Source organism: Sapajus apella, unplaced genomic scaffold, assembly GCF_009761245.1.
Source record: "Sapajus apella isolate SASKATOON/1434 unplaced genomic scaffold, GSC_monkey_1.0 scaffold64, whole genome shotgun sequence".
NCBI lineage: Eukaryota > Metazoa > Chordata > Mammalia > Primates > Cebidae > Sapajus > Sapajus apella.
In genome coordinates, this window is record NW_022437004.1 from 6,865,584 (window position 1) to 6,886,472 (window position 20,889).

Sequence of the window (20,889 nt, forward strand, 5' to 3'; positions counted from 1 at the left end):
GAAAACTAAAGTTAAAAACAAAACCTCACTTGGCAGCAACCTCATGTGGTGGCAAAATATGACCTGAACTACATAAAATCATTTGTCATGTATTTATCTCTCTTAGTGTGAATATTCTTACATATCACTGTGAAACTAATGAGTGTGGATTATGGAGTGCTGACCCCAAATCTCTCTGGGGGTATTACTATACATACCATATTACCTTTCTAGGGGGGAAAAAAAAATTCTGAATTTTAAAATGCATCTGGCTCTAAGGGCCAGATAAGGGTACCTGTAATAGGATGACGTGAGACCCTTACAAAATTTCCCAAAGGCCTAAGGGAGTCAAATTTCTTCCCTGTTGTTTTGGAGAGTCTAACCAGGTTTTTACACAAACCAGACTGCAGCATCACTTAGCAATGTTGTGTTCCAAATGAGAAATCTACTACACAGCGTCATGGCTACATGTTTAATCTTGATTTCCTACCTTCACATATTCCAGAGTTGGGTCCAGAAGATGTGGATCCCTGAAAAAAGAAAATATAAATATGAGAATGGTTGGGAACGATGCATTCTTGCTTTGAATATAATGTGTCCAACATTATTTCACCCTATTCATTAAGTTATTAAGCTGGGCCCCACCTCCCAGACAGTATTCACAAGAGGGTATGTGTGGTGGGGTGTGAGACACCACCATGACCTCAGTCTAGAAGCTCCCACATGCTTTCCTGTCAAATTCAGGCCCCAGAGTGTTAGACTATTTATATGTGGTAAATCTAGATTTACTTGAGCATAGAAACTGAAAGTCTGAAGCAAAGAGCTCAGGAGAGGGTAGAGGTGGGAGGCAGGCAGGACTGGGTATGGGAACATGCAGCACTTTCGGTCACTAGTGGTATCTGGGTTAATCCCCAAAACGTCCCCACCAGTAACTGTGTTGTTCCCACACTGACAATAAGAAAAGAGAGGCTTAGGTGGGTGGAGGGGCTGCCCCAGGTTGCCTAATGCCTGGGTGACGGAGGGAACGGAGCCTTCTCTTCTCAGTACTGGCTATTACCCACCCACTACCAGTGGAAACCTCAGCAATTCATCCTACTGTTCTGTGTGCCCAGTGTCTTTATTCCCACATCTAATGGCTGCTCTTAGGTCTATCACAATAGGACAATTGAAAGAAAGTACTGTACATACACACCATAGAATACTACACAGCTATAAAAAAAGAAGTAAATCATGTTCTTTGCAGCAACATGGATGCAGGTGGAGGTCATTATCCTAAGCAAATTAACCCAGGAACAGAAAACCAAATACTGCATGTTCTCACTTACAAATGGGAGCTAAACACTGGGTACTTGTGTCATAAAGAGGGGAACAACAGACACTGGGGACTCTTGGGGGGGGGAACAAGGCTGTGAGTGGGGACGTGGGCTAAGAACTAATTAGATACTACATACACTACCTAAGTGCAACATACCCATGTCACAAACCTGCAGATGTATCCCCTTTGTATCTAAAAGTTGAAATAATTAAATAATAAAATATAGCAAAACCAAGAACACATCAGCAGGTGGCACTGAGGAGGGGACTTTATTTTTTTGAGACAGAGTTTTACTCTGTTGCCCAGGCTGGAGTACAGTTGAGGGATCTTGGTTCACTCCAACCTCTGTCTCCTGGGTTCAAGTGATTCTCCTGCTTCAGCCTCCTGAGTAGCTGGGATTACAGGCGCACACCACCATGCCCGGCTAATTTTTGTACTTTTAGTAGAGATGGGGTTTCACCACGTTGGTCAGGCTGGTCTCGAACTGTAAGCTCGTGATCCACCCTCCTCGGCCTCCCAAAGTGTTGGGATTACAGGAGTGACCCACCTCACCCAGCCTTGAGGAGGGGGACTTAATATGAAAAGGGACAGAAGATCTGACTAGGGCAAAAGGAGAAGAGAGGAGAGACAGGAGAGCTAATGTTTTTGATGTCTGCAGGGTTATTATGAGGTGCTCCCCAACACAACTGTGTAAAGACAGCTGCCTTTTAGAGGCATAAATTTCAAAAAAAAAAAAAAAAACAAAAAAAAACAACACATCCCCGCAGAGAGATGTGATCACTTAAAAAGGACAGAATGACTTAGAAGGCTGCAAGGCTGGTCTGTCCTCTGAAGTGGGGGAAGGAGGGTTGTCTTAGCATAACTACAGAAAGCCTGCGTCCATCAGAAGGCAGGGGTGCCCTACGGGGAAGCAATCACCTCGGAAGAGGGTGGCTCAACCCCAAACCCGTGGGAGTGGACAGATTTACTGGGTGTGGAGAGAGCCCCAGGAGACGGAGACTACAGTACTCCTTCTCTGAACAAGAGCAGCAAGGCCCTGGCTGGGGCACAAGCAGTCCCAACCCCACAGGTCAGGGACACATCTGTCTTGTGGGGGAAATGGATCCAGCCCCCAAGCCATCCTTAGTCTGGTTTATCTATTTAGGGCTGTGCACAGGGTGTATGCTCAGGGGTAGTCTGGCATCCAAGATGCTCCTCTGCAGGCAAACAGATTAGGTTCTGAAAAGAATCCCTTTGTAGGGCCAAAGGATTGGAGAAGAGCTTAAGCTCTCAGTCTCCAAGTGCACTCCCATCAAAGAGGGGTAATAAATCAGTCTTTCCAGGCCTTGCAATCAGGCATACTCTGCCTTCACACCCGTGTTTATTTCATCAGGCATCCTTTCCCAAAGCAGATGAGTGTGTCTACTGCAGACACACTCATCATTTGAAGGTCTCTGTGGTGTCAGTACCATACTCATGCCTCCAAGTGCATACTCTGGACACTGTGCCAACGTCATCAGGCTTTGGGTCCACAGAGCAACTCCGCTAGTGAGTAAAAACTTTGTCAGCAGCATTTTGGTTGTGTGTCCCCTTTAAGTTCTTGAACCCCTGATTTTCTACTGAATTGACATTTGAGACTTAAGAGGCATTGTCTGGCCTAGTGGTCTGCTCCTGGGAGTACAGAAAGATGTCAGGACCACTGAAGTGCTGTTTTTCATCTTCATCCCACTTCAGCCTGTACCTTCTGGCCTCAAGTGATCCTCCCACCTCCGCCCTCCCGAGCAGTTGGGACCACAGGCACATGCTATCATACATTATACACAGCTAATTTTTAAATATTCTTTGTAGAGACAGGGTCTCACCATGTTACAGGCTGGTCTCAAATTCCTGGCCCCAAGCTATCCTTCCTGCCTTGGCCTCCCAAAGTGCTGTGACTCCAGGTGTGAGCCACTTTGTCCAGCCCTCCCAGGTACTTTAAATCATCTCTCAATTACTATAATACCTAATACAATATAAATGTTATATAGATAGCTGCTACACTCTATTGTTTTTTAAAAAATGTCAAGGAAAGTCTGTACATGTTTGGTACAGATGAAGCCATCCATTTTTTTCTGAATATTTTCAATCTACAGTTGACTGAATTCACGGATGAGGAACCACAGATGGGGAGGGCTGTGTTAGGAACTGTCAAGCTTATGGTGGAGGATATACATTCTCTGAAATTCTAATTTTCACTTGAAAGCCCAGATTTTTTTCACTGGCAACTAAAGGCTGTCAAATATTTTCCTTGAGTTTCATTTCATTAATTTTTGGGAAAATATCTGTCAAATACTAAGACCATACAGATGTGATTTGTGATTTTAACTTTAACTCTCTTTTTTCAAGCACCTGCATATCATTATTTTAGTAATTTTGTTTAGAATTGTGCCTAGAATCTTTGTTTTACCCATCAGATTTTGTTGTAAAATCCCTTTCCCTTCACCTTTTGAAGGCTTAAACATTCCTCTCTTCCTTTCTCTAGAGATGCACAGGACAACTCCCTGTACTAGGCTGGGCAAGGGGGCTTGTACCTATAATCCCAGCACTTTGGGAGGCCGAGGTGGGTAGATCACCTGAGGTCAGGAGCTCAAGACCAGTCTGGCCAGCATGGAGAAATCTCATCTCTACTAAAAACACGAAAATTACCTGGGTATGCTGGCACATGCCTGTAATCCCAGCTACTTGGGAGGCTGAGGCAGGAGAATCACTTGAACCTGGGAGGCGGAGGTTGCAGTGAGCTGAGATCGCACCACTGTATTCCAGCCTGAGTGACAAGCGTGAGACTCTGTCTCAAAAGAAAAAAAGAAAAGAAAACTCCCTGCACTCCCTGAGCTCATTCTCTCAGGCTGAACCTCAAACTCTCTTGAGAAGGCAGTAGGATACCAACGCTGGCCAGGCCAGGTTCCTGGGGCAACGCTGGCTGCAGTTAGCACTGTCCCAACAGAGGGGTTACCTCAAAGCAGGGGGTCTGTGCTGTCCCCACAACCCTGCCTCAGTTAGAACAACTTCTTTATTATATTTTTCTTATTCTCCTTAATTTTTTCTTTCTGGTTCCTTGGGACAGGGGTTGGGGAGACAGCTTTGAAAGACAAGGTGTTTAAGAGCACTTTTCAAGGAAATACCACATCATGAAAAAATGGCTGATTTAGGTAGCAATCAAAATGCAAATAAGGGCTTTTCCTCCCAGACAAGCATCTTACTTTGGTATGCACAGAATTATTTCATATCTACTTCCTATTTTAACAAAATACTAAAGAGATATATATTCAAGAGCTGTGATTTAATAAAATATATTTTTTTACCCTTTCAGTAACATTCTTAAGATAAACTAAATTTTTTTTTTTTTTTTTGAGACAGACTCTTGCTCTGTCACCCAGGCTGGAATGCAGTGGTACGATCTCAGCTCACTGCAACCTCCACCTCCTGGGTTTCAGGGATTCGTATCTCAGCATCCTGAGTAGCTGGGATTACAAGCACCTGCCACCACGACCAACTAAATTTGTATTTTTAGTAAAGGCGGGTTTAACCATGTTATCCAGACTGGTCTTGAACTCCTGGCTTCAAGTGATCCACCCAGCCTCTCAAAATGCTGGGATTACAGGCGTGAGCTAACGTGCCTAGCCAAAGTTAATTTTTTTTTTTGAGACAGAATCTTGCTCTGTCTCCAGGCTGGATCTCAGCTCACTGCAACCTCCACCTCCTCCTAGGTTCAAATGATTCTCCTGCCTCAGCCTCCCAGGTAGCTGGAAGTACAGGTGCACATCACCACACCCAGCTAACTATTGTATTTTTAGTATAGAGAGGGTTTCACCATGTTGGCCAGGATGGTCTTGATTTCTTGACCTCATGATCCACCCACCTCAGCCTCCCAAAGTGCTGGGATTACAGGGGTGAGCCACCATGCCCAGCCCAAGAAGTTAATTTTTTAAAAAGAGCTGTGAGAGCACAGGGCTGAAGAATACAATGAGTATTATTACAGCTTGGTGGCATTGCCTTGCTCTGCGCTTTGCATACATACATATATGTAAGTATTATTTAGGGCTAAATACTATTCCAATGTGTATATGGAATATGTGTATATATACATATATGTATATGTGCGTACATATGTATATATGTGTATATGTATACATATGCATACATATACATATGTGTATATACACGTGTATATATGTACATATGCATATATGCACATAAGTGTATATACATATGCATATATACATGTGTGCATATATATATATATATATGCTCAAATTGCTTATCTAAAATGGTGTAATATTTGCATACAACCTACACACATCCTCCCATGTACTTTAAAATAAAATTTTAGGGGGCAAATTCAAAATGGCAGAAAATTATAACTTTTCATAGTGGTAAGATGAAAGTTGAAACTTAAGAAAAAGCAGATCCAAGATAGCCAAATACGAACAGCTCTGGAGTGCAGCTCCCAGCGAGAACGCAGAGGGTGAGTGATCACCGCATTTCCAAACGAGTTTTTACTGCCCACAGACCAGGAGATTTCTGGGCAAAAAAGTGCCACGTGTTTCCAGCATGGCTGTTTGAGCTGGTGCAGTGGGTCTCCGCACAAAAACTCACACAAATCAAGGCCAGTTGAAACAGCCGCCTGAAATGCCTGGGAGACAGAGCCGCCCGTTCAACTGAAAAATAGGGGGCTGAAATAGGGAGCCAGGTGATCTGGCTCGGTGGGTCCCACCCCCACAAAGACCAACAATCTGAAATGCTCTGGACTGAGTTTCTCAGCAAGCACAGCTGGACCCCGAATGGTCGAGCTCTGTGGGGGGAAGGGCATCCGCCATTACCAAGGCAGTCCACCACTATAGAGGCAGTCTGCCTTCACAGAGGCAGTCCGCCATTACTGAGGCAGACCGCCATTACCAAGGCAGCTCTATACCTCTATAAACGAAACCACAAGACGTTCACACAGCAGCTGGGCAGAGCCCATGGCAGCTCAGCAACGCCTCTGCTGGCCGACTGTGACTAGGCTACCTCCTCACTGGGCAGGGCATCTCTGAAAAAAGGGAACAGCATGTCAGGAACTTTATAAAGCACCACCTTCCCAAGATAGAGCACCTGGGGAAAAAAAGGCGGTTATGAGTTCCGCTGCAGCAGACTTAAACGTACCTGCCTAGCAGCTCTGAACAGAACAATGGAGCTCATAGCTCAGCAATTGACCTCCTATAAGGGACAGACTGTCTCCTCAAGCAGCTCCCCAACCCCCATATATCCAAAGAGACACCTCATAAAGGAGAGCTCAGGCTGATCTGGTGGGTATCCTTCTGGGACAAAGATAACAGAAGAAGAAACTGGTGTTAACTCTTACTGTTCTGCAGCTGCTGCAGGTGATCCCCAGGCAAGCTGGGTCTGGAGTGGACCTCCAGCAGTCCCACAGCAGAGGGGCCTGTTAGAAGGAAAACTAAAAAACAGAAAGAAATAAGGTCTGGAATGGACCTCCAGTAGTCCTACAGTAGAGGGGCCTGACTGTTAGAAGGAAAACTAAAAAACAGAAAGGAATAACTTCATCATCAACAAAAAGGACATCCACTCAGCGATCCCATCTGAAAGTCACCAACTACAAAGACCACAGGTAGAGAAAGCCACTAAGATGGGAAGAAACCAGCGCAAAAAGGATGAAAACACCCAAAACCAGAATGCCTCTCCTCCTCCAAAGGATCACAATGCCTCACCAGCAAGGGAACAAAGCTGGACGGAGAATGAGTCTGATGAACTGACAGAAACAGGCTTCAGAAAGTGGGTAATAACAAACTTCTCTGAGCTAAAAGAACATGTTCTAAACAAATGCAAAGAAACTAAGAATCTTGAAAAAAGGTTTGACAAAATGCCAATGAGAATAAACAGCTTAGAGAACAATATAAATGAATTGATGGAGCTGAAAAACACTACATGAGAACTTCGTGAAGCATACACAAATTTCAATAGCTGAATCGACTAAGCAGAAGAAAGGATATCAGGGAATGAAGGAGAAAATGCTAAGGGCAGCCAGAGAGAAAGGTTGGGTTACCCACAAAGGGAAGCCCATCAGACTCACAGCAGATCTCTTGGCAGAATAGAGTGGGGGCCAATATTCAACATCCTTAAAGAAAACAACTTTCAACCTAGAATTTCATATCCAGCCAAACTAAGCTTCATAAGTGAAGAGAAATAAAATCCTTTAAGAACAAACAATTTCTCAGCGATTTCATCACCACCAGGCCTGCCTTATAAGAGCTCCTGAAAGAAGCACTAAACATAGAAAGGAACAACCAGAACCAGCCACTCCAAAAACATAACAAATGGTAAAGAGCATCGACACAATGAAGAAACTGTGTCAACTAACAGGCAAAACAATAAGCTAGCATCAAAATGGCAGGATCAAATTCACACATAACAATATTAACCTTAAATGTAAACTGGCAAAATGCCCCTATCAAAAGACACAGACTGGCAAATTGGATAAAAAGTCAAAACCCATCAGTGTGCTGTATCCAGGCAACCCATCTCACATGCAAGGATACATACAGGCTCAAAATAAAGGGATGGAGGAAGCTCTACCAAGCAAATGGAGAACAAAAAAAAAATCAGGAGTTGCAATCCCAGTCTCTGATAAAACATTTTAAACCAGCAAAGATCAAAAGAGACAAAGAAGGGCATTATATAATGGTAAATGGATCAATGCAACAAGAAGAGCTAACCATACTAAATATATACGTGCCCAATACAGGAGCACCCAGATATATAAAGCAAATTCTTAAAGACTTACAAAGAGACTTAGACTCCCACACAATAATAGTGGGAGACTTTAACACTCCACTGTCAATATTAGACAGATCAACAAGACAGAAAATTAACAAGGATATCCAGGACTTGAACTCAGACCTGGACCAAGCAAACCTAATACACATTTACAGAACTCTCCACCTCAAATTCACAGAACATACATTCTTCTCAGCACCATGTCACACCTACTCTAAAATTGACCACATAATTGGAAGTAAATCACTCCTCAGCAAATGCAAAAGAATGGAAATCATAACAAACAGTCTCTCAGACCACAGTGCAATCAAATTAAAACTCAGGATTAAGAGACTAACTCAGAGCCACACAACTTCATGGAAACTGAACAACTGGCTCTTGAATGTTGACTGGATACACAATGAAATGAAGGCAGAAATAAAGATGTTCTTTGAAACCAATGAGGACGAAGACACAACATACCAGAATCTCTGGGACACACTGAAAACAGTGTCTAAAGGAAAATTTATAGCAATAAATGCCCACATGGGAAGTGAGGAAAGATCTAAAATTGACACCCAATCATCAAAATTGAAAGAGCTAAAGGAGCAAGATCAAAACAACTCAAAAGCTAGCAGAACACAAGAAATAACTAAGATCAGAGCAGAACTGAAGAAGACAGAGACACAAAAAAAACCTTCAAAAAATCAATAAATCCAGAAGCTGGTTTTTTGAAAAGATCAAAATAGACCACTAGCCAGATTAATAAAAAAGAAAAGACAGAAGAATCAAATAGATGTAATTAAAAAAAGATAAAGGGTATATCACCACAGATTCCACAGAAATACAAACTACCATCAGAGATTACTACAAACAACTTTATGCATATAAACCAGTAAACCTGAAAGAAATGGATAAATTCCTGGACACATGCACCCTCCGAAGCCTAAACCAGGAAGAAGCTGAAACCCTGAATAGACCAAAAACAAGGGCTGAAGTTGAGGCAGCAATTAATAGCCTACCAACTAAAAAAAGCCCAGGTCCAGATGGGTTCATAGCTGAACTCTACCAGACATACAAAGCGGAGTTGGTACCACTCCTTCCGAAACTATTCCAAACAATCCAAAAAGAGGGAATCCTTCCCAAATTATTTTATGAAACCAACATCATCCTGATACCAAAACCTGACAAAGACTCTACAAGAAAAGAAAACTTCAGGCCAATATCTGTGATGAACATTGATGCAAAGATCTTCAATAAAATACTGGCAAACCGATTGCAACAGCACATCAAAAAGCTTATCCATCACGATCAAGTAGGCTTCATCCCAGGGATGCAAGGCTGGTTCAACATACTCAAGTCTATAAACGTAATTCACCACATAAACAGAACCAAAGACAAAAACCACATGATTATCTCAATAGATACAGAGAAGGCCTTCAACAAAATTCAACAGTCCTTTATGCTAAAAACTCTCAATAAACTAGGTATCCATGGAACATATCTCAAAATAATAAAAGCTATTTATGACAAACCCACAGCCAGTACCATACTGAATGGGTAAAAACTGGAAGCACTCCCTTTGAAATCTGGCACTAGACAAGGATGCCCTCTCTCACCACTCCTATTCAATACAGTATTGGAAAATCTAGCCAGAGCAATCAGGCAAGAAAAAGAAATAAAGGATATTCAATTAGGAAAGGAGGAAGTTAAATTGTCTCTGTTTGCAGATGACAGGATTGTATATTTAGAAGACCCCACTGTCTCGGCCCAAAATCTCCTGAAACTGATGAACAACTTCAGCAAAGTCTCAGGATACAAAATCAATGTGCAGAAATCACAAGCATTCTTATACACCAATAACAGACTTAAAGAGAGCCAAATCAAGAATGAACTGCCATTCACAATTGCTACAAAGAGAATAAAATACCTATGAATACAACTAACAAAGAATGTAAAGGACCTCTTCAAGGAGAACTACAAACCACTGCTCAAAGAAATAAGAAAGGACACAAACAGATGGAGAAACATTCCATGCTCATGGTTAGGAAGAATCAATATTGTAAAAATGGCCATACTGCCCATAAGTAATTTATAGATTCAACACTATCCCCATCAAGCTACCTATTACCCTCTTCATAGAACCAGAAAAAAACTACCTTAAACTTCATATGGAGCCAAAAGAGAGCCCACATAGCCAAGTCAATTCTAAGCAAAAAGAACAAAGCTGGAGGCATCACGCCACCTGACTTCAAACTATACTACAAGGCTACAGTAATCAAAACAGTATGGTACTGGTACCAAAACAGAGATATAGACCAATGGAACAGAACAGAGGTCTTGGAGGCAATGTCACACATCCACAACCATCTGATCTTTGACAAACCTGACAAAAACAAGCAATGAGGAAAGGATTCCCTGTTTAATAAATGGTGTTGGGAAAACTGGCTAGCCATGTGCAGAAAGCAGAAACTGGACCCCTTCCTGACACCTTACACTAAAATTAACTCCAGATGGATTAAAGACTTAAACATTTGACCTAACACCATAAAAACTCTAGAAGAAAACCTAGGCAAAACCATTCAGGATGTAGGCATAGGCAAGGACTTCATGACCAAAACACCAAAAGCATTGGCAACAAAAGCCAAAATAGACAAATGGGATCTAATTAAACTCCAGAGCTTCTGCACAGCAAAAGAAACAATCATTAAAGTGAACTGGCAATCAACAGAATGGGAAAAAATTTTTGCAATCTACACATCTGACAAAGGGCTAATATCCAGAATCTACAAAGAATTAAACTAGATTCACAAGAAAAAAACAAACCCATTCAAAAGTGGGAGAAGGATATGAACAGACACTTTTCAAAAGAAGACATATATGAGGCCTACACACATATGAAAAAATGCTCATCATCACGGGTCATTAGAGAAATGCAAATCAAAACCACCTTGAGATACCACCTCACACCAGTTAGAATGGTGATCATTAAAAAATCTGGAGACAACAGATGCTGGAGAGGATGTGGAGAAATAGGACACTGTTGGTGAGAGTGTAAATTAGTTCAACCATTGTGGAAGACAGTGTGGTGATTCCTCAAGGACCTAGAAATAGAAATTCCATTTGACCCAGCAATCCCATTAATGGGTATATATCCAAAGGATTATAAATCATTCTGTTATAAAGACACATGTACACGTATGTTCACTGAGGCACTGTTTACAATAGCAAAGACCTGGAACCAACCCAAATGTCCATCAATGATAGACTGGACAAGGAAAATGTGGCACATATACACCATGGAATACTATGCAGCCACAAAAAATGATGAGTTCGTGTCCTTTGCAGGGACATGGATGAATCCGGAAACCATCATTCTCAGCAAACTGACACAAGAACAGAAAATCAAACACCACATGTTGTCACTCATATGCAGGTGTTGAAAAATGAGAACACATGGACACAGGAAGGGAAGCATCACACACTGGGGTCTGTTGGGGGGGAATAAGAGAGGGACAGTGCAGGGTAGGGAGTTGGGGAAGGATAACATGGGGGAGAAGTGCCAGATAGAGGTGACAGGGGGATGGAGACAGCAAACCACATTGCCATGTATGTACCTATGCAGCAATCCTGCATGTTCTGCACATGTACCCCAGAACTTAAAGTGCAATAAAATATATTAAAAAGAAAAAGGAAAATAAAAATAAAATTTTAATATTTACTTTAACACATATATGTATATATGTATGCATATGGAAATATACATATATATGTACAATTAGCAGTGTCCCATGCAGGGGGGTTACCTCAAGGCAGGTGGCCTTGTGTATGTGTGTGTGTGTGTGTGTGTGTGTGTGTGTGTGTGTGTATATATATGTATATGTACATACATGTGTTTGTATATATACATATGTGGTGGCCCAATATACATATGTGTATACACATATGTATATACACACAAACATGCATACATGTATATATATTCCATATACAATGGAATATTATTCAGCCCTAAAAAAGAATGAGATCTTGCTATTTACCTCAACATGGGTGAGCCTGGAAGACATTATGCTATGTGAAATAGGCCAGACACAGAAAAAAATATATTGCATGATCTCACTTATATGTGGATTTTTTTTTTTTTTTTGAGACAGTCTTATTCTGTCACCCAGGCTGGAGTGCAGTGGCCTAACCAAGGCTCACTGCAGCCTTAACCTCCCTGGCTTTTGATCCTTTTGCCTCAATCTCCCGAGAAGCTGAGACTACAGGCGTGTACCACCACAACTGGCTATTTATTATTTTTATTTTCTTGTAGAGATGAGGTCTCACTATCTTCCCCAGGCTGGTCTTGAACTCCTGGGCTCAAGCAATCCTCCACAGCCACAGCCTCAGCTTCAGCCTCCACCTCCGCCTCCCAAATTGCTGGGATTACAGGATTACGGGTGTGGATTACCACGCCTGGCCTGGAATTTTTTTTAAAAAATAAAATATACGGAGAGAGAGAATACAACAGTGGTTATGGGGATGGGAGCAGAAGGCAGAGGAAATAGGGAGATGTATGTCAAAGGATAAAAAACAGCAGATGTGTAGGATGAACAAGCCTAGAGCTCCAATGGACAACATGAGGACTACAGGTAATACAACGTACTGTATTTAGAATTCACGCTGAGTATATTTCAATTAATTTTGCCACAAAAACAAAAAAAAGTAGATAACCATGTTAGATGATGAATATGTTAATTTGCTTTGTTATAGTAACCTTTTAACTATTACATGTATCCCACAGCATCATGTTGTATATTTTGGATACACACTGAGGACTAAGCTCCGATTTTTTTTTTTAATCTTGCCCAAATTCCTATCTAAGGGGTCTGGAGAGTCATGCCCCACAAACCATAAATTTTCATCAAATGGGTTTTATTTAATCCTGTGTATTGTGACTTACTTTCCAGTCTGACTTTGGTGTAACATTATGTGACAAAGAAGAAAGTAAAAATATTTTACCCCAAAACATGTTTTTCTGCCACATCTTGAAGTGGCCCTGTAAAGTTTGTGGGGGAAAATGTGCATCTGTAAATAATCTCTATTAACATAGGTAGATCTTTTTCTTCCAGACCCTATGAATCCTAAAGAGATTAACTAAAGTCTAGCACCTTTTAAAGATTGGAATAGGAAACATCTGTCATCTGTTGTCTCAAAGTTAAGTCAGTATAAGACTTCAAATGAACCTTGGTTTCCACAATCTTTTACCTTAAACTGAACACTTCCTTTCTATCAATCCCTGGTCTCTAGACAAACTCAACCAATGGTCAATCAGAACATGTTTAAATTTACCTAAGCCTGGAAGCCTCTGCTTTGGGTTGTCCCGCCTTTCTGAACCAAACCAATGTGTTTCTCAAATGTATTTGATTCATTTCTCATGCCTCCCTAAAATGTATAAAACCAAGCTGTGCCCCTACCCCCTGGGGCACATGCTCTGAAGGCCTCCTGAGGGCAGTGTCACAGGCCATGGTCATTCTAATTGACTCAGAATAAATCTCTTCAAATATTTTACAGAGTTTGACTCTCTTCATCGACAATTATTTGATGCCAAAACACGTGGGGCCTCAGAGAAGACTCAGAACCCTGAAAAAGTTGCCCAAAACCAGAGCTAAGGTACCAGCTGGGGCCCACTGAAGCCTCACAGAGTTTGAGCTTCTCCTCTGGTGGAACTGCTAAGTCCTCCTGAGCTCCGGCCTCCCGTTTTGGTTGATGGGCCTTAATTTATTTTGAGCTGGATTTTCTCCTAGGAAGTTGTTAATTATCCTAATTCTAGTTCGGAGATGCATTCTAAAGGGTATTTATTGCTTTTTCTTTTGGAATTAATCTCAATTTAGCTTGCCTGGGCATATTTGCATGAGAAACTGAACTGTTGTTTTTATAGGTAAATGAGAGACTTGAGTTTTTTCAGCTCCCAAGAGAAAGGGCATTTGCTCCTCCCAGCCAAAAGGCATCCTTGGGTGACTGGGGGTCTCATAAGAGTGTCTGGGGGGTTGACCCCCCACAACGTGCAGCAACCCTGCAAGGAAATCCCCAACAAAAATTAATTTAAAAATGGCTCGTCCAGGACACATATCCATCTACCACACAGAAACCCTAGGCCACAGCTCAATTCCTTCCTCCTTTTAAGAAAAAAAAAAAAAAAAAGGGGAAAAAAAAAATTTAAAAAAAAAAAAAAGGAGAAAACAAGGAGAATGACCCCCTTGCAAGTACTTCGCAGGTTTTATAGCATCTCTATTTGCCAGAGTTTATGTAAAATAGAAGTAATATGGTCTTGGTACATATTTGCATTAAGGAAAAGAACCCTAAGGTCAACCTGCAAACTATAAAGTTCCTAAATTCTCTTTTCCTTTCTGCCTGCTTTACATCTGCTGTTACTTTTCTACGGAGATAGAAACCACTGTTTAGATCTAACAAGTTTTTTTTGCAAGCTGGTGAATTTATACTTATTTCATGGCTAAAGTACTGAGTAAAGCTTTAGGATCTGTGTGTGTCTGTATATGTATGTATCTGTATATATTTAAAAGGCCTTTATAAATTACATAACTTTAATTGACAAGTTAATTTACTTTAATTTTCCTCTAGCACACCAAACTTTTTCTCCCTGTACCTTATCATGTAAATTTTGCTATCTGATCTTCACCTGAGTTGTTTGCTTTAATATGCAAATTTAGGACTATTTAGCTGAGAACTGCCTAGAGTGATGCAACATATTATCAAGAATTTTTAAGTCCAAACTAGAAGAAAAGGAAAAAGGAGGTCTTTATGAATCTATAAAATATATTTCCATCAGCATGCCTAAATACATCTATGTACTTATATGCTGTGTACACAATGTTTCACTACTAAAAATATACAGAGCTCTAATTAATTGACTTAATATATAAAAGTGCTTAAATCAGATACTTAAAAGACTAGTTGAATGCTTTGAGACATAACCCTAGAAGGTTTGAATTAGACAAAGACATTTTACCTTTAATACCAACATTACAAAGAAAATGTGGTCCTGTAATTCTTAGATTGGAAACTACCCAGATACCCATGACTTAAGTAAAATGTTTAATAAATAAGGTGACTTTAAAATTATTGGTAAAATACTATTAGCAATGTCTTAAAAATGGTTAGCATTTTGTTAGCATTTTAAAAAATCAAGTGGTTTCATGTCTATTCCTGCAGAATACTATAAAATTTGCCATGAGGGTTATAAATTATAAAACCCAGTCCAAGACAGAATAATCTCTGCTTGTGTATACCTATGAAATACCGTTGGCTTAATGAAAATAGCTAAATCCTGAGTTATTGGTATAAATACCCTTAAAATTAACCATAAGTTTTATTGCCATAAGTTTTATTTCAAGTTTTAAATACCTGAAATTCACAGCTATAAAAACAGCTAATAGGAAGATAACTTAAAATATTAGCTTTCAGAGTTTCTGTTAATAATCTAGGTAAACTATTAATCAGGTCAATGTAAAGGAATAAATGCTCATAAACAAACTTGTCATAATTTAGGATCTATGGCATCTGATATTAGGTATCTGGGTAATTTCCAATTTACGAATTACAGGAAAACACTTTCTTTTTAATGTTCTTATTAAAGGCAAAATATCTTTGTCCAATTCAAACCTTATAGGGTTATGTATAAAACAAGGTAAAGGAATCAGGAAATAAGAGATGTAAAAAAAAGTTGAAGATAGAAAGAGGCATTTTTGGTAAAGAAAGTAAAAGGAAATTTTATAAGAAAGAATCTTGTGTAGTGAATTTTTTCCCTAAACATGAGTGCCCCTCCCACAGAATCATAGGACTGTTTAAGAAGCCTTATCAAATTTGTCTTACAGATGCAACTCCTTGCTAGGAACCTTTCATCAGGAAAGGTAAAATGGTCTGGGGGTAAAAAAGGGTTCCTGAGACTGGAACATAAAAACATACAGGTTAATAGACTTATAAAATTTGACCAGGTGCAGTGGCTCACAACTCTAATCCCAGCACTTTGGGAGGCCGAGGCAGGTGGATCACGAGGTCAGGAGCTCGAGACCAGCCTGGCCAACATGGTGAAACCCTGTCTCTACTAAAAATACAAAAATTAGCCAAGTGTGGTGGTGGGTGCCTGTAGTCCCAGCTACTTGGGAGGCTGAGGCAGGAGAATCACTTGAACCCAGGAGGCAAAAGTTGCAGTGAGCTGAGATTGCGCCACTGCATTCCAGCCTAGGTGACAGAGTGAAACTCCATCTCAAAAACAACAAAAAAATTTATAAGATTTAGATGTTTAAATAAGGCTTTATTCAAATTAAAGCCAAATAAAATTTACAAATCAGCTCTTCAGTTACTCCAGTGGCTAGCAGCTAGCATGACCCAGTTACAGAATATTTCCAACACTGCAAAAAGTTCTACTGGACATTCTAGAGAGTCCTACTGGATATTCTAGAGAAAACACGTTTTCTAAACAGAAGAACACTCTGCTTCCAAAGAGACCCTCATATTGCTGCTCTTGGTTATGACTTAGTAACTAAAGTACCAAAGGAGATTTGAGGTGCTCTCACTTATAAGGTAGCCCCAATCAATGACATCAGACCAGAAGCATGATAAAGTTCCTGTGGGTTGTTTTCTTGAAATACATCTTTTCTTTCCACTTAAAATTCTGAAATATTTGGGTGCCAGTAGACTATCTCTACATGAGAAAAGTAACATGGGCCATTCAAATACGACACAGCACTGGATAAATGACTCAGATTAGGGAAAATTTTATTAAAGCCATCCAGTGCCATTTCCTTGAAATGTCTTTAATAAAAGCCACGGTTTTGAGGTGAGGGTTTTAGTTCTGCTTTAGTGAGAGGCATAATGGGATGGAGGAAAGAGGTGCTATGTGTAGAGGTAAATGGTTTGAACTTGATCTCTCTCTAAAAGCTACTTTTAGTAAATGGAAATTGCACATTAAAAATGAAAAGGGGTGGTGTTTAATGAGGTTTGACAGTAAAGACCCAAAAGGAGACTCTTTAAAAACTAAGGTCTTAAATGAAAGAGATGGGGATAAATAAGAAAAAGAATAAAATGGACAATTTCCATTAGCTGGCTAAAGAAGTTTGAGGTTTGTCTTCCCAGCTCTCTCTCCTATAGTCTCTAACATTAACTATCATTGGTCAGTGCTTGCTTAGATTTTCTCCTACTTGTGATTAAAACTTGCTAATTTGTAACAGTAGTACTTCAGTGTCCTAACACCAAAACTGAGGACCAGCTATTTGCAAGCCCCAAGTTACCTGAGGAGCCTCATTTTCCTCTTCTCTCTGAGGCCCACCATCACTCCAGCCGAAACTGCCTCTCCCAACCAGTGGGTCTTGGTCCAACCTCCTCCAGGAAGCCCTCCCTGAGGCGCCTTCCCTCAGCCTGGCTCCTGGCTGCAACCTCTCCGGTCTGTACCATTCCTGCAGGCTACGCTATGTCAGTAATCATCCTTCCCCCTGCTTGGACCTAACTTCCCTAGGGAGACTGACTGCTCTCACTGACTGTTCCCTGCTTTAGAGGGCAGGGACGTCTTCCTGAACACCAGCTCCAGCTTCAAGGAACCAGAAAGGAAAAATTAAGAAGCACAAGAAAACTCTAATAACTAGGATAAGAAGGCTGAGAACAAGAAGAGCCAGCTGCTGGAAGCGAAGGGCGCTGGGCTAAGGGAAGACACAGATTGCTCAGCACCTCCTGGTTTCTTTCACTTGTGTAAGTAGAATATGGGAAAGATGTGAAATTTGACCAAGTTTAATCGTGAAAGAGCGGGATACATTTATCAAGGATGCCAGGGGATGTTAGGCAACATTGACAGGAGATTAAAAATCAGAATGAAAGGAGGTAGGAGCCATTTGTCAGAGCACATCTGGACTATTCACTTATACCCTGAAAGTAAATAAAACAGGAATAAATAGAACGCTGGCTCCCAGGACAGCTCCAGAAAACTAGCAACCAGGAAGGAGAGAAGGTATTGAAGCCACATAACATGGGAAGATCAAAAGGAAGAGTGGGTTTGGGGAGAAGGTAGATATAGGCCGCTTGTCAGTAACAGCTTAGAACTTCTGTATGGAAGAAGGAGCAAATAGTCCGTTTAGGTTCAGCCAGAGGGACCTACGGGGGGAAAATTTTTGCATCACTTAAGGTGATTTTCACATCACCATCTGAAAATGGGATAAACTGCCTTCCAAGATGGGTGTGAAGGTCCATGGTCATCTGGTGGATGCGAAGCTGGATAGGCTTTTGTCCAGGCTGTTGGAAACAGCTAGCGTGTGAAAGCAGAGATTGTATCTGTCTTTTAGCTTTTATTGATTGATTGATTGATTGATTGACAGAGACTCGCTCTGTCACGCAGGCTGGAGTACAGTGGCGCAATCTCGGCTCACTGCAACCTCCGACTCCCGGGTTCGAGTGATTCTCCTGCGTCAGCCTCCTGAGTAGCTGGGACTACAGGTGAGCGCCACCACGCCTGGCTAATTTTTGTATTTTCAGTAGAGACAGGCTTCACCATGTTAGTCAGGCTGGTCTTGAACTCCTGACCTTGTGATCCTCCTGCCTCAGCCTCCCAAAGTGCTGAGATTACAGGCGTGAGCCACCGTGCCTGGCTATAACTGTCTTTTAAAAACAAGAAAACATTTATTAAGCACTTACTTTGTGCTAGTGATTTACATAAACTAGAAGATTTAATTTTCATAATCCTGTGAAGAAAGTGGTACTATCCTCAATTTACAGACTATAAAACAGAGGAGAGTCAGCTTGGAAGAGGAGTCTGGGGCTTGAACCAGATGTGGACTACAATAGACTGAATGTCCTGGAACAGTGCCAGCAAGTTTAGGCTCTCAGGAGTATTGGCTAAAGATGTCAATTAGATGTGCAGTTGACCATTCAACACTGAGGCTATAAAAAAGGCATGGAGAGGCCAGGCGCAGTGGCTCATGCCTGTAATCCCAGCACTTTGGGAGGCTGAGGTAGGTGGATCACCTGAGGTCAGGAGTTTGAGACCAGCCTGGCCAACATGGTGAAACCTGGTCTCTACAAAAATATACAAAAAAAAAAAAAAAAAAATTAGCCAGGCGTGGTGGTGGGTACCTGTAATCCCAGCTACTTGGGAGGCTGAGGCAGGAGAATCGCTTGAACCTGGGAGGCACAGGTTGCAGTGAGCCGAGATGGTGCCACCGCACTCCAGCCTAGTGACAGAGTAAGACTTTGTCTCAAAAAAAAAAAAAAGAAAAAGAAAAGGTATGGAGAAGTTGCCACTATCCCTCCCTCTCTGGCCTTACCCCTACCTCCTTCCCTTCCTACTTTTATAAAAGGGAAGCCAAGAGAAGCTACATCAAGTTTGGGATGCCTCCCAAGCCTGTGTCAGCACTGATCTTACCAGGCCTGTGGAAGCATCCGCTCCGGGTCCCCCACCTCAACATGTCAGCCCACGCTGCCATGCACAGACAAACCAGTGGTGCTCTCCAGCAGTGAGGCCAAAAAAAGGTTAGGCAAACTACCCAGAGAACTTTGGAGGGGGTATTTGGCACTTCCAATGAAATTATTCTGCTTTTTTTCATCTAAAAGGCCTTGAGAGCAGAGAAAAGGGTTAAGACTGAAGTTCCCCCTTAGCGCTGCCCCCAGGTGAACCCAGCAGGCTAAGGGAGCCTTGTTCATTCTGTTCTGAGAGCAGATGGGAGTTCAAGTGTTCTCAGATTCTAGTTTCAGGGCTCCAAGGGGTCCTGGATCTGCTTATTCTCCCCACCCTTTTTGAGAAGCAAGGGAAGGAATATAAGGACAGTATCATAAAACCAAGTTAATCCATTACAACTCCAAAAACTTTAAAAAATCTGAACCAAATTAAAATTATAGTTAAATGCAGAAATGCTGTGTCTCCTTTCTCAGCCAGCCACCCAATCGCAGTTCACCAGAAAGAAGACATTCTCCACACCCAACTGCCCTTTCCAGGGAGCTAGAAAACATCACAGTTGGCCCTATAGCCCCAGCCTCTAATTGGAAATAGAATATCCAATTATTTATACAAGACTGTACAGCCAACAGTTCTTGTACCACGGATTTCTATTCTCCAAGACAGCTCACTAGAAAACAAACAGAGGAACTTGGCAATATAAATGAAAAGGTGTTTGTTTTTTATATATAACTTTTTTTGGCTTATGCCAATTATGAGTCCTAACCATGTAATTCCATGGTGGGTGCATCTCTACCCGCAATGGAGGGTCTGGCAGGCACCTCAGCCCCTGCTGGCAGGCATGCTGCCCCATTGTGAATGGCCAACAGGGAAGCCAGCAGGGTGAAACTGGACTCTCTCATTACATTGCTTTTAAGCTTATGAAGTTTTAAATAACATCACTGTGTCTACTCTGGTGAAATCATTCTTTACAGCATTCTACTTTTTAAAGTTCAAACTTGAGAAATGTTTAGTTAAGTCACAGAAATGATATACTTAACTATTTTAGGTTTTTTCTCATTAGCAACCAGATTGACAATTTCCTCCCTCTTAAAAGGACATTTGATCTGTGTTTGCTATTTGGAATTAAGAGGTCCTACTCTTCAGCAAAATTTCACTAGTATAGACCGTTTCCAAGTGGTTGGAATACAGATGGGGAAGGAAGGTCACTTGTCAGTCTTAAATTATAGAATGTTTTAAATGAATGATTGTTTACTTCTTTAAATATTATAGAATAAATTAACGGCTAAGAGTATTGCCGAATAAATGTCCTTTTATATATAACAAAATGGAACTGTTTGCAGTACTATCATTATTTCATGCAATGGAGGAATGTGAAAAGCTAGCA

At 41.2% G+C, this 20,889-nt stretch overlaps 1 protein-coding gene across 2 annotated transcripts in view; it reads right to left on the minus strand.

Annotated features, from left to right (window-relative positions):
* The window catches only part of BCAR3 (BCAR3 adaptor protein, NSP family member), a 132,969-nt gene that overhangs the window by 81,653 nt on the left and 30,427 nt on the right, over positions 1–20,889 (minus strand). For both annotated transcript variants that reach the window (XM_032247995.1, XM_032247996.1), the window contains exon 3: positions 470–509. In XM_032247995.1, coding sequence (XP_032103886.1) covers positions 470–509 — 40 coding nt within the window. The remainder of the gene's footprint in view (positions 1–469; positions 510–20,889) is intronic.